The 13,824-nt window shown below is 33.4% G+C and overlaps 1 protein-coding gene across 1 annotated transcript; it reads left to right on the top strand.

Annotated features, from left to right (window-relative positions):
* The first annotated feature begins 6,985 nt into the window (after positions 1-6,985).
* On the top strand, positions 6,986-13,343 carry LOC107877621 (omega-6 fatty acid desaturase, chloroplastic). The gene is made up of 10 exons (XM_016724316.2): positions 6,986-7,263; positions 7,372-7,426; positions 9,119-9,357; positions 9,674-9,817; positions 10,052-10,203; positions 11,008-11,130; positions 11,241-11,418; positions 11,529-11,647; positions 12,635-12,749; positions 12,892-13,343. The coding sequence occupies exons 1-10, from the start codon at positions 7,225-7,227 to the stop codon at positions 13,051-13,053; spliced, it is 1,326 nt and encodes a 441-aa protein (XP_016579802.1). The 5' UTR covers positions 6,986-7,224; the 3' UTR covers positions 13,054-13,343.
* Positions 13,344-13,824: the final 481 nt, after the last annotated feature.

Raw genomic sequence — 13,824 nt, 5'->3', positions numbered from 1 at the left:
GGTCTCAAATAGGCTATGTGTTCATATGTGGTGGTACGTCCATATCTTGGAGATATACAAAGCAGTCTATCGTAGCCACTTCATCAAATCATGCTGAGATAATAGCTATTCATGAAGCAAGCCGAGAATGTGTATGGTTAAGGTCCATGATACATCTCATTCGAGAAAAATGTGGTGTGAAATATGACAATCTACCCACAATTTTATATAGAGATAATTCAGCATACATAGCACATCTTAAGGGAGGATTCATAAATGGAGATAGAACGAAACACATTTTGCCAAAACTTTTCTACATACATGAGCTACAAAAGAATGATGATATTAACGTACAATAGATTCGTTCAACTGATAATGTGATTGATTTATTCACCAAATCTTCTCTAATTGCAACTTTCAAGAAGATGCTACACAAGATTGGGATGCAAAAGTTCAAGGATGTTCTCATTAGGGGGAGTTAATACGCGCTGTACTCTTTTTTCCTTACGAGGCTTTTTCCCACTGGGTTTTCTTGTAAGTTTTTTAATGAGGCAGCCGAAATGCGTATTATTAGAGACGTGTACTCTTTTTCCTACTGGGTTTTTTCTAGTATGGTTTTAACGAGGCACATTATCTACCAATTATACATTCAAGGGGGAGCGTTATAAATGTATTTACATTATAGTGAATGTCTATCAAGATCTACTTTGATATCTATTAGGATTTGAAACATCTGTCTTTTACTCAGACTAGGAGTAAATTTTTCCTATAAATAGAGGAGTTTTGTTCATTGTATTAACAATCTTATGAACTCTCATCCCTCAAAAAGTAATAAGAATTACTCTCCCTTCTCTCTCTACTCTTCTTTTTTGTTCTTTATTATTTTATAACAAATATTTATTTATTTTCAATCTACCTTCTTTTTAAATTTAAGACTATCATTTATTCATTTCCTATTATAGAATGATAGTGTAATTACTCACTAATAATTATTCTTAATTATGAAAATCCTTTCAATAAATATGAATTCATATTGCTTTAAATATATATTACTTAAAATATATCGAATGAAATTCCTTTCAATAAATATGAATGCATATTTTTTAAATAAAATTACTTGAAACATATTGAAATAAATTTCTTCTATTTCATAGTCCAAAGTTACCATTTGAGTGATCACATATTTTTCATAATATTTTTAATTTTGGAATAAGTCTTTGATTATTATATTTTTTTTCATATAAGTTGTTTGATTACTAATTGGTTATTCTCTTAATTGATGTTTCTTGATTTCGTCAATTGTAGTCAAATCATAAATATTCTTTTTTTTATATATATAATATTTCTATTTAAATTAATTATATACATACTTTTAGTGATGACATCTTTTTCATAATATTTTTAATTTTGGAATGACTCATTTTTCATAATAATAATTTTTCATATAAGTTACTTGATTATTAATTAGTTATTCTCTAATTGATTTTTTTTGTAATACTTTCTTGATTTACTAAATTGTAGTGAAATCATAAATATTTTTTAAATAATATTATTATTTAAATTAATTGTGTATATTTTTTTGGGGATAACATCTTTTTCATAATAATTTTTTATTTTGAATTGACTTTTTGATTATTATAAGCTTATTCATATAAGTTACATGATTATTATTTACTAATTGATTTTTAGTAATATCTTCTTTATTTACTCAGTTGTAGTAAAATCATAAATATTTACTTTTCATAATATTGTTATATGTTGTTTAAATTAATTGTTCACATAGTTAAGGAATGACATCCCTGTTAAAATATTTTCTATTTTGGAATGATTTTTTGGTCATAGTAATTTCTTCCATTTAAGTTGCTTGATTAATAATTGGTTATTCACCAAAATAAATTTTGTTTCCAACAAAATACATTCTTGTTGCTAAAATACCAAGTGGCTAGTTCTCAATATGTTACTTGGCGTAATTTTAGGCTAACTTCTTTGCTTTATTACATATAGAGATGTTTTGGCTTCTTACTTTTTGTATCCAAAACTTAGCTTGCATCGAAAACAGATTAATTTAGGTTTACATTGTATAAAGACACATTTAAAGAGAAAACGCTTTCTAAATTTATTTTTTTTACTCATAAGATCAAATAAAAAATCACTTATTAAGGTGGCAAATACAAAACATGCACGATATATTTATTGGCTTAATATAAACAAGACCGATATAAACATTAGATACAAATAACTTTTTACCGAGAAGGGATTTACTACAACTACTACACACAAAAAAGGGGATAGATGTAAAATTGTATATTGCACAAACGAACACTCGAATTTGGTATTAGCTAACAAGCAAACACTCCTAAGTCTCCAACTTTGAGAGTGTGCATCTAGATATCTCAATTTAGTATCAACTCACAATTAAACATTTCAAATCATTTTCATTGTGTCTCTCAATTTAGTATCAACTCACAATTAAACATTTCAAATCATTTTCATTGTGTCTCTTAGACACTTGACACGCACTGATGTGACACGTGAATTTTGAAGACGTCCAGATGATCATTTGGTAAGTTGAAGTATTCAATTAAAACGGAGGAGACATGTTGAGCTGTCTAAATATGCACACTCGATGAAAAGTGTTCACTTATCAGCTGAGGTCGAATTTGAGTGTCGGTTAAAATGAATTTAACGATTCAATGTTTTAAGACTGAAACATGATATTTAAGATCTTAGTAAGCCAAAAACATAACAAGTCACCGAGATCAAAGTTGTGTTCAACAGTGTCTAATTTTAATGGGTGATTTTCTTACCGGAATTAAAAAAAAAAATAATCAAGATACTTGGTTAAAGGAAGATAAATGAAGAGACGTACTTCTGTTTCAACCTTCTCTACTTCTTAATTTCCTCTATTTTATTCAAGTATTTTATTCTCTTGTGGTTTACTGTGTATTTAAAACGAGAAATCAAAAAGTGAGAAAGAAGAAAGTGTTGGGTTCGAAATCGAGAAGGCGTCATGCAGAAGGTTAAAATTTGCAAACCATAAAGATGATAAATCAGATGACACAAAAATATACTAAAAATATATTATTAAATGTGGTTTGACCAATTAGCCTATATATTAAAAACTAATATTATTGAAAAACATAAAAACTATGGAAAAAGTCTCCCTAAACAAGACTATATTGTGGATGTTATTGTGTTATGGTATGAGAAGGGGTATTCTATTTATAGATATCCAAAAACCTTTCCTCCAAGAAAGAGGTTTGTCAAATATGGAAAAGTTTTATATTTTCCTTTCGGAAAAAGTAAAAGTATTTATGGTTACTTTTATTTTTCTTACAAGGAAAAATATAACTTAATTTTGGTAATAAAATCAGGGCAAAACCCCTAACAGAAAGAGTGTGAGTTCCAGTCAAAAAGCTTAACTCAATTATTATAATTTGATTTGAAAAACAAAAATTAGTACAATCCCTTACCGTCCAAGAGCATTGAAGTAAAATCTACGAGAGTTTCCAATCAGTATAAAATATCTAGTATCATACTTATTTTCAATATTTATCATTTTTGTATTTTTTTTGAAGCTTTGACGATCTGTTTAGATTGATCGACTGACCTTGCAAGTCGACTATCGAAAAAGAGTAATTAAGATCCTCCACCACCACCCACCCACCCAGTCACCACACACACACACATATTCTTGAAGCTTTGATAAACTGTCTAAATTAATCGACTGATCTTACAAGTCGACTGTCAGAAAAGAGTAATTATCCACCACACACACATTCTTGAAACTTTGACAAACTGGTTAGATTGGTCCACTGATTTTACAAGTCGACTATCGAAAAAGAGTAATTAAGAACCCCCAACCCACCCCTACCCCATCCACCCACCACACACACATTCTTGAACCTTTGACAAACTGTTTAATCAATCGATTGATCTTACAAATCATTTTTCGAAAAAGAGTAATTACTCCCCTCTCCCACCCCCACCCCCACCCCACCCCACCCCACTTTCAAATAGATCTTATCAACTTAAAAAGTACCTAAATTATGACACTTCTCGTATTCAATCTATCAAAGATCAATTAAAAATAATTGACATTTTCAAAATGGAGCCGTTTGTAGCACAGTGCCACTTTTCTCATTTGTCACTTGGTATACATACACCGTCCAAAACACCACAAATAACAATGGACTTTAATTCATATAGTTTTATAATGGTGGAAAACTTTTTTATGGATGTGAAATTGTATGTGATGAGCACGTTATAAATGTTCAAATCATGTTTCCTTTTCCCTTTATTTTAAACATTTTAAATTTGAGATTTACTTAATTAATTCATTCGAATTCGCTTTAAACTGATTCAGAATTTAAGGATCGCGGGGTGCTCATAAGGTTCGAACACACATATTAACGCTCAAAGCTTTAAGATTCTGCCTGAAAATCAAAAGACTCAACTATGTTCTTGATTCCCTGGATGGGTTTTTGAAGCTTATACCAATTTTTATATATTTTTTTTATATAGTTATATCTAATTCGGATAGGATTTTAAGGATGTCGGAGCACAAAAAAAATGCATATACGTTCGGCCCTTGCTATAAGAAGATCTACTACACAAGTGAATTGTATCTTAGCGAAATATTTACTGTATACTTTTGAATTCAGAAGTTGTAATTTTTGATTAAAAATGAAAGAATTTCAATTATTTCGTTAGATTTTTGCATACCGAATCACGAATCCGATAATAACATCGAAAACATACCATCTTTAAATTTGCTATTAGAAGATCTACTACACAAGTAAATTGTACATTAATGAAAGATTTACTTTATACTTTTAAGTTCTGAAGTTGTAATTTCTGATTAAAAATTAAAGAATTTTAATTGTTTCGTTAGATTTCTACATACCGAATCACGAATCCAATAATAACATCGAAAACATACCATTTTTGAATTTGCTAGAAGAAGATCTACTACCCAAGTAAATTGTACCTTAGCGAGAGATTTACTTTATACTTTTGAATTTTGAAATTGTAATTTTTAATTAAAAATAAAAAAAATTTAATTATTTCGTTAGGTTTCTATATAGTGAATCACGAATCCGATAATAACATCAAAAACATACCAATCTTTGAATGTGATAAGCAAGTCAAATTTAGTAGGTAACTATCAAATTCAAACATTATTCCTTATTATTACATTGATATGTATAAAGTATAACCCCTTACATAATTATGTTGTATGTATCGTAAATGACCAATTTTACTCGTTTGACGACTCGAATTCTTAATCTTAAAATTGAATTTGGTAAAATTTTTTTAGCCTATTTATGCTTTTATTACTTTAGAATTTATGGCATCAAAACAAATGCAATCATAACTAACACAACTACTTTCTCCGTTCGATTTCACTTGACACATTTTAATTTTGCACATCTATTAAAAAAAATAATTAATAACATGATTATTTTATCATAATAACCTCATTAAATGATGTTTGCATTGTGTTTTAAAATTAATTTAGAGAGAGAATAATTAATACTAAGGGTAAAATAGAAAAAAAAGAAATTATTTTTTCTTAATATGTCAAAAAAATAATAAGTAAAATAAAATTTATTTAGAAAATAGGAACAAGTAAAAACGAACAAAGGAAGTATTATTAATACATTATACTATTTCATATTATTTTTATATACCTCACAAAATGATTATTACAGTGTAAACTTTCATATTTTACTGCGGCTACACTTACAAACTGCCATTGTTGTATTCATAATGACTAATAATTAAAAAAAAAAACTACGTCTGTCATTTTCAAAAGGGAAAGAATAAAAAATATACCTAAATTTTGGCGAAATTTATTATAACACATCTTAATTTTGCGGGAGTGACTCCCTTGATTATTTATTATTGTATTTCAGTGGTTCAAATTCTCATACATCACACGATGATCTAACTAGATAAATATTATATATCTCAGAAATATCAAAATAAATAATCGAGTAGGTCATAAAATCCCTACAAAATTAAAGCGTGTTACAATAAATTTTGCTAAAATTTAGATGTTTTCAATAGGGAAAGAATAAAAAATATACCTAAATTTTGGCGAAATTTACTATAACACATCTTAATTTTGCGGGAGTGACTCGGTCGACTATTTATTATTGTATTTCAGTGGCATATATTTATTCAGCTAGGCACTTCAAATCCTCATACATTCAGAGTGCGTATATTCACATGGTGGTCTAGCTAGACAAATATTATATATCTCAAAAATATCAGAATAAATAATTGAGTAGGTCATAAAATTCCTATAAAATTAAAGCGTATTACAATAAATTTCGCCAAATTTAGTTGTTTTCAAAATTTTATGGACTCTAATAAACCAAACAAATTGACAAATGACAAGTTACAAATTGACCACACACACAAAAAAAAAAGACTTGCAATTGCCAGCTCAAATGGGTATACCTAAAATCTCAACACAAAATTCTCTCCACACTTTCACTAACTAGCCAAATTTTTCATCTATTGTATACCTCAAAACTTCAAAAAATTGTTAATCCTTTCTGCCTTAATTTATTTAACACATTTTTTTTAATCATATTAAAAAAGATATTATTTTTTTTTAAAAAAATCATTTTTATCCGTAATATAATAACTTATATACACATAAATAATCAAGAAATATTTTAAAAAAGAAAACTTTGGCTCAATAAATTTAGTATCAAATTAAATTATGTCATATAAATTAAGATGATTACGGAGTGAAGAGGGATTATAATAATAAAAAAATAATATAAGTGTAAATTTTAACTTATCATATTTACATAAATCTACATCCTTAAAATTTGAAAAAAATAAAAAAATCTGAAGCTATTTATGTATGTATACAAAGGAAAAAATATAGTCTTACTGCATGTATAAGGAGCTTATTATGTATCTCAATAAATTTAAAATTAAAATTTTTAATAATTATATAAAATATTAAAAATTTATGTAATTAAGCGGTCGGAATTGGCTATTATAAGTACCCCATGTGAAATTTGTTACAACCTTAGTAGGCTTAGCCTAACCACTTCAAACTCAATAAGTAGTTTGGTCCTTTTTCCTCCTTACACCCTTTATCTTCAATAACGAAGAACCAATTTTTATTGGTTAAATAGATAAAGGGTGTCAAGAAAAGGACTAAAGAGCCATAAAAACTAAGTGGGGTGGTTGTTTTTTTGGTGAATTCTTGTTCTGCAAATGGCTTGTAGTGTTGCTGACTCTGGTTTCCTCTTCTTGGTACAATCCCAATTTTGCATTTTTTTAATGTTTTTTTTTTTTGCTTTCTTGTAATGGTGAGTTTTAGTTGGAAGTTTATGTTTTGTTTTTGTTGTTTTTAATGTATAGGTTTCCAAGAAAAGACCAGTTCATAGTACTAGAATTGGCCAAATTGGTTCTTCAGGTATGTGTATAAAAGTTGCTGGTATTTTCTTAGTGAGCTGCATTGTTGCTTGAATTGGGCTAACTTTTTTTTTGTGTGTGTTTGGGGTCGATTTGGTGATGTCTATGAATTCGAACAAATAGTTTATAGTATTTTTTTGTGGTGGTCTTGTTTCCTGTATTAGCTAGGTGTGTCATCCTACTTTGTTGTGTGCTTTTATGTTTTTTGTTTGTTATACTGTTATCTGTCCTGAGCCTGAGCCTGGGTCTATCGGAAACAACTTCTCTACTTCATCTGAAGTAGTGGTATGGACTGCGTACACGTTACGCTCCCCATAACCCTCTATGTGGGAATACACTTGATATGTTGTTGTGTGTGTTTGGGGTCGTTTTGGTGATGTCTATGATTGCGAATAGATAGTTCATAGTATTATCTTGTGGTTGTCTTGTTTCCTGTTAGCAAGCAGTGTGCCATCCTACTTTGTTGTGTGCTTTTATATTTTTTGTTTGTTATACTGTTATCTGTCCTGAGCCGGGGTCTATCGGAAACAACCTCTCTACCTCATCTGAGGTAGTGGTATGGACTGCGTACACATTAGGCTCCCCAGAACCCACTATGTGGGAATACACTGTATATGTTTTTGTTGTTCTTGTGTGTGTTTGGGGGGGGGGGGGTTCTATTTCTTGTGCTTCTTGATAATGGAACAGCTAAGCTAAATGTAGCTTCCTTGTGTGTATGAGGGAGGGGGGAGGGGGTCTATTTTTGTGCTTCTTGATAACAGAACAGCTAAATGTAGCTTCTTTGTGTGTGTGTGGTGGTGGTTGGGGGGGGGGGGGGTGTTCTATTTTTTGCTTCTTGATAATGAAACAGAAGGGGAGCCTTGGAGTAACTGGTAAAGTTGCTGCCATGTGACCAGGAGGTCACGGGTTCAAGCCTTGGAAACAGCCTCTAGCAAAAATGCAAGGTAAGGCTGCGTACGATACACCCTTGTGGTGGGGCCCTTCCCCGGACACCGCGCATAGCGTTAACTTTAGTGCACCGGGCTGCCCTTTTTTTGATAATGAAACAGCTAAATGTAGCTTCTTTGTGTGTGTGTGGGTGGGTGGGTGGTGGGGGTTTCTATTTTTTGTGCTTCTTGATAATGGAATAGCTGAATGTAGCTTCTTTTTGTGTGTGGGTGGATGGGTGGGTGGGGGTCTATTTTTTGTGTTTCTTGATAATGGAACAGGTAAATGTAGCTTCTTTGAATGGTAATTGCAGATTAATTTCTTATGCCTTTTAAATAATTTTGAATCGTTAATCATTATGACTTGTCCACGTCATATTGATTGAATTGGCATATCAATATTCCACGTCAGACGATTAACTACATGTGTTTTATTTATGGGATGAGTTTTCAGCTTGTTGTGTTTGATAGGGATCGAAATTGTATATAATATTTTGTTCAATTCGTACAAGGCTAAGTTTAAGTATCTAAATAGAATTTCGAGCAAGTTTAAGGGGTGTACATGTGTTTGGCCTTTGTCTTTTCGTCTTTTTTAGCCAAGCTAATAACGTCGTATGTTATATACAAAAACAGTAATTGATTGAAAAGCAGTATCCTAAATTAATTCTAAGCCATTTGGGAATGGCGAAAACCGTAACAATAGTTGAATCTCTTTGATGCCTTGGGTGGATTTTGCATTGTGTCTGACCAGCTTCACATATGAACAGGAGCATATTGTTTAAAGTGGGAAAGTTTACCTCAGGTAAACTCGAAACAGAAAGGCTGCTTAATTTACTCGAGAAAGAAAAATGTTGTACAAGCTGTTGCAGTTCCGATAGCACCTCCTCCGTTAGAAAGTGCAGAGGAGAGGAAACAGTTAGGTGAAAAATATGGTTTTAGACAAATTGGAGAACCACTACCTGATAAAGTCACGATGAGAGATGTTATGGACACACTCCCGAAGAAGGTACTATTATTTCTTCCAACAAAGATTTTTGAAAATCTAAATGTTCGTTTGTTTCCTATATAATCTGGGGGTTGACGTTGGTACATTAGTAGCTCACGCTTCTTTCGAATGAGATGTACTGTTTATGTAAAAAACTACACAGTGAGTATCCAGTCGCTTGTGATGAAATATCGTCGAGTCAGTCTCCTTTGTTAAACGAGTGACAAAAATGGACCCATATAGCGCGGGCAATGCAGAAATAATATTTTGTTTTCATTGATTAGTAACTTGCTATCCGTCGTGCAACTTTGATTTTAGATTGTGTTTACTGTTTTAGGTATTCGAGATTGACGATGGAAAGGCGTTGAAGTCCGTTTTGATCTCAGTATCTTCATACACTTTGGGGCTCTTTATGATTGCCAAAGCTCCATGGTATCTGCTTCCCTTGGCTTGGGCTTGGACAGGAACAGCAGTTACTGGGGTGAGTTCCATATTGTTTTTTTTTAATATTTCTTTCATTTGTTCTAGCCATCTATTTTGCTCGGACTGTCCAGAAAATGTTGTCGCACCTGTGCCAGATACTCCAAAAAATACACTACTTTTGGAGTATCCGACACGCACCCGTCAACATTTTTGAAGAGTCTGAGCAGCATAGCTTTTCGTAATAGGACATGATTGTGAAGTTAACTTTCTTCATTTGGTTTTATTTGTGAAGTTTTTCGTAATAGGACATGATTGTGCTCACAAGTCCTTCTCAAAGAACAAATTATTGGAAGACATTGTTGGAACTCTGGCCTTTTTGCCGTTGATATATCCCTATGAGCCATGGAGGATCAAGCATGATCGGCATCACGCGAAAACAAACATGTAAGTCAAATGACCTTGTCCGTTTATTTTCTTCAAGTTAATCACATCTTTGTTTGTGGTGTGATCTGTGAAATGTCGACGACTTAGTCCATTGTATTTAGCTGTTCTGAAGATACTTATGTAGTCTGTCTTCTTTTGTATACTGTTACTTGATGTTTTGGATATTCTGCTGGAAACTTCAAGGCTAATACCGGCTGGTTAATCAGGAATACCGCACTCATTCACATTGTTTATAGATTTAATTCTGCCCCGTTCCTTTAAAAGTTGCCTATATTGGAAAACGAGATTCATTTTTCTATCTTTTGCGACCCATAAACTTTCGCCAACTGATCCCACAAAAGTCAGAGAATAGGCATATATTTGGTCGACAGCTTCAAAATAAAGGAAGTCAGCTTCATCGATGTTCAAATTTACTCTTTGTCGGGTAACTCCAACATCCTTCCTATGGCAAGGCCTCCAAGGGGCTGGGGTGGTCCCGGTCGGAGTCATGATCGAACATGGCGCTTGCTTGATGGGCTTAGTTTAGAAATAAAGTTGCGCGCTTTCTATTAGCTGTAACTTTTGGCTTGATGGTAAGCGCTTGATCCTAACAAGGCTCTTCATGTCTAAAAGTGGTAAAAAAGTAGTTGCCGACTTGTAGAATGCCAGATCTTTCGAGTTATGTTAATTGAAGCAACCACTTATAGAAGTTATTCTCCATCGATGAAACTTCCCTTGCAGTAGTTTAGTATATTAGATTGTGGCACTTTATACTCAGTATTCATATATATAAAAATTTAACTTTCACATTTTTCTCGATTCTAGGTTGCACGAAGACACAGCTTGGCAGCCTGTTTGGAAGGAGGAGTTCGATTCAATCCCTGCGTTGAGGAAGGCAATTATATTTGGTTACGGCCCCATCAGACCTTGGATGTCTATCGCTCATTGGTATACCATAATAACTGATCGTGTCGCTGTGCAGACAACCATATTTTCTATTTCCGATGGCTTTTTCATAGCTTCTTGATTCATATCTACTATTTCGAATCTTGATTTAGGTGGCTCTGTCATTTCAATTTGAAGAAGTTCAGACCAAATGAAATTAACAAAGTGAAAATAAGTTTGGGTTGCGTCTTTGCTTTTATGGCGATTGGCTGGCCATTGATAATCTGGAAGACGGGGATTGTTGGATGGATCAAGTTCTGGTTAATGCCATGGTTGGGTTATCATTTCTGGGTAAAGACGGTTTCTGCTCTCCTGCGATTACCTCCGGGTACCTCATTCTTGAAATTACGTTATAGAAAACTTCATATACTAATAAATTTTTGTTCGATTCAAATAATCAGATGAGTACGTTTACAATGGTTCATCATACGGCGCCCCACATACCCTTCAAAGTTTCCGATGAGTGGAACGCCGCTCAGGCCCAGCTGAACGGCACAGTTCACTGTGACTATCCTAGTTGGTAATTGATCTCTCTTATCCTCTTTCGTGATATTACTGGCTAATATTGTACTGCCTCCGTTTCAACTTGTTCGTCTTACTTTCCGTTGTTTCAAAAAGAATGCATCTTTCCTGATTTGGCAACTATTTAATTTCAACGCCCCACACGACATGTTTAAGACCACAAGATTAAAGGGCAGTTTAGTACTTTATACTTTCTTTACTTTCTTAAACTCGGTGCCCAGTCAAACTAAGAAAAACAAATCGAAGTTGAGGGGAGTATGAATTACCTGTAAATACTTTAGTCGGTGGAAGATTTTCTCAGAAGTAAGATCCACTCTGATCCACTCTGCATCCAACGGGGGGTGGCTTTAGGTCAATGAAGTTGAAATGAAATCCTAATTGAGGCAAAAACTAGGTACATTTACGGTAAATTACCATCTGCATGAGTATTGGTGGATAGAGTTAGCCGATATCTGCATTAGTGGATGATGCAGGTATCCGGTTGAATAGTCGAGATATTCAAGGTACGCAAAACAAGCCCGTCTCACCACCACTATTTGAAGAAAAATCTCCTTAGTTGCTTTTTCGCCATGAGATTCATTTAGCTAATTCTAGCGACAACAACATACCCAATGTATTCTTACAAAGTGGGTCTAGGCAAGGTAGAGTGGTAGAGTGTACGCAGTCCATGCCACTCAAGTAGAGTAATTATAGCGACAACATAAGATCTTGAAACCAAGTTTGGTTATTAGAAAATAGTTGAATTTTGGGACGAAGTTGTAGCAGGTAACGCTTATGTTACAATGGGATTGCCGGTTGGCTACTCCATTGTTGGTGGCAACCTTCGCATTTTCCGTTTATCCAAGGATGAAAGAAAGCCGAGAAAGACAAGGACACCATAGAAGGACATATTACAGGAGTGTAATAAAAGTAAAAATGCTAGACAAGTATTCGGTTTTTGGTCCCGTTTTTTTATTTTCTGATAATTGCTCTTTCATTTCAACAGGATTGAGATTCTTTGTCATGATATCAATGTTCATATTCCCCACCACATATCCCCCAGAATACCAAGTTATAATTTACGGGCGGCTCATCAGTCTCTCCAACAGAATTGGGGAAAGGTATCATGACTTCCGTTTTGTCCAACACTCTTTCATTTCTTGTACTCAATCCTCATACATATACGTGTGGATTTCATCTTGGTTTCGAAATTATCTTCCATATCTATTGACAACATTGCGTTTTGTTCTTGACACTTAACAGTACTTGAACGAGGCTTCATGGAACTGGCGTCTAATGAAGACAATACTGACAATATGTCATGTCTACGATAAGGAGCGGAATTATGTCCCATTTGATGAAGTTGTCCCCGACGAAGCCTTGCCAATCACATTCCTTAAAAAAGTAATGCCCGACTATGCTTGATTAGCGTGCACCTCAAAAGGTTGATTTTCGCTTGCTTCATTCTTTGGGAAGGTATCCTTCCAACTTTTTGGGTCCGGCCAAGTGGTCGAGGCCCAAATGCAAAGTTGTCACAAGTATTTCAGGACTTGTGTTTAACGCATCAGAGTGAGAAATCTCTTCTCAATAAGTTTCTTGGTGGCGTTAGCGTAGTATACAATAATTTATGTTCTCAATGAAAATCACATTTTGTCTTCCTTTTTGACAAGTAGCCATGAGTAACATGTTGCTTATTTAATACCAAAGTTTTATTATATTCTTCTCTTTGCATCGATTCAATTTAATCTGCCAAGACTTATGTTAGACGAGCAAGGCCAGTGTGTGGCTGCGTATATCCTATCCTCCCCGGACCCTACTTGTGAGATTACAATAGGATATGCTGTAGTTGCTTTGTTTAATGATCCTTGTTTTGAGATATAATGTTTTTTTGGATTGTTGTTGATCGGAAATAATCTCTCTACCCCACAATTTCTCTACGGCCTGTGTATATCCTATCCTCCCCAGACCCTACTTGTGAGATTACATTGGATATGTTGTTGTTGTTGCTTCGTTTAATGATCCAAGTTTTGAGATACAATGTTTTTCTGGATTGTTGTTGATCGGAAACAATCTCTCTACCCCACAATTTCTCTACGGCCTGTGTATATCCTATCCTCGCCAGGCCCTACTTGTGGGATTACATCGGATATGTTGTTGTTGTTGCTTTGTTTAATGATCCTTGTTTTGAGATATTTT

The sequence above is a fragment of the Capsicum annuum genome, chromosome 7 (genome assembly GCF_002878395.1).
Source record: "Capsicum annuum cultivar UCD-10X-F1 chromosome 7, UCD10Xv1.1, whole genome shotgun sequence".
Taxonomy (NCBI): domain Eukaryota; kingdom Viridiplantae; phylum Streptophyta; class Magnoliopsida; order Solanales; family Solanaceae; genus Capsicum; species Capsicum annuum.
The sequence above is the reverse complement of the archived record's forward strand: the minus strand, read 5'-3'. Positions and strand labels throughout refer to the sequence as shown.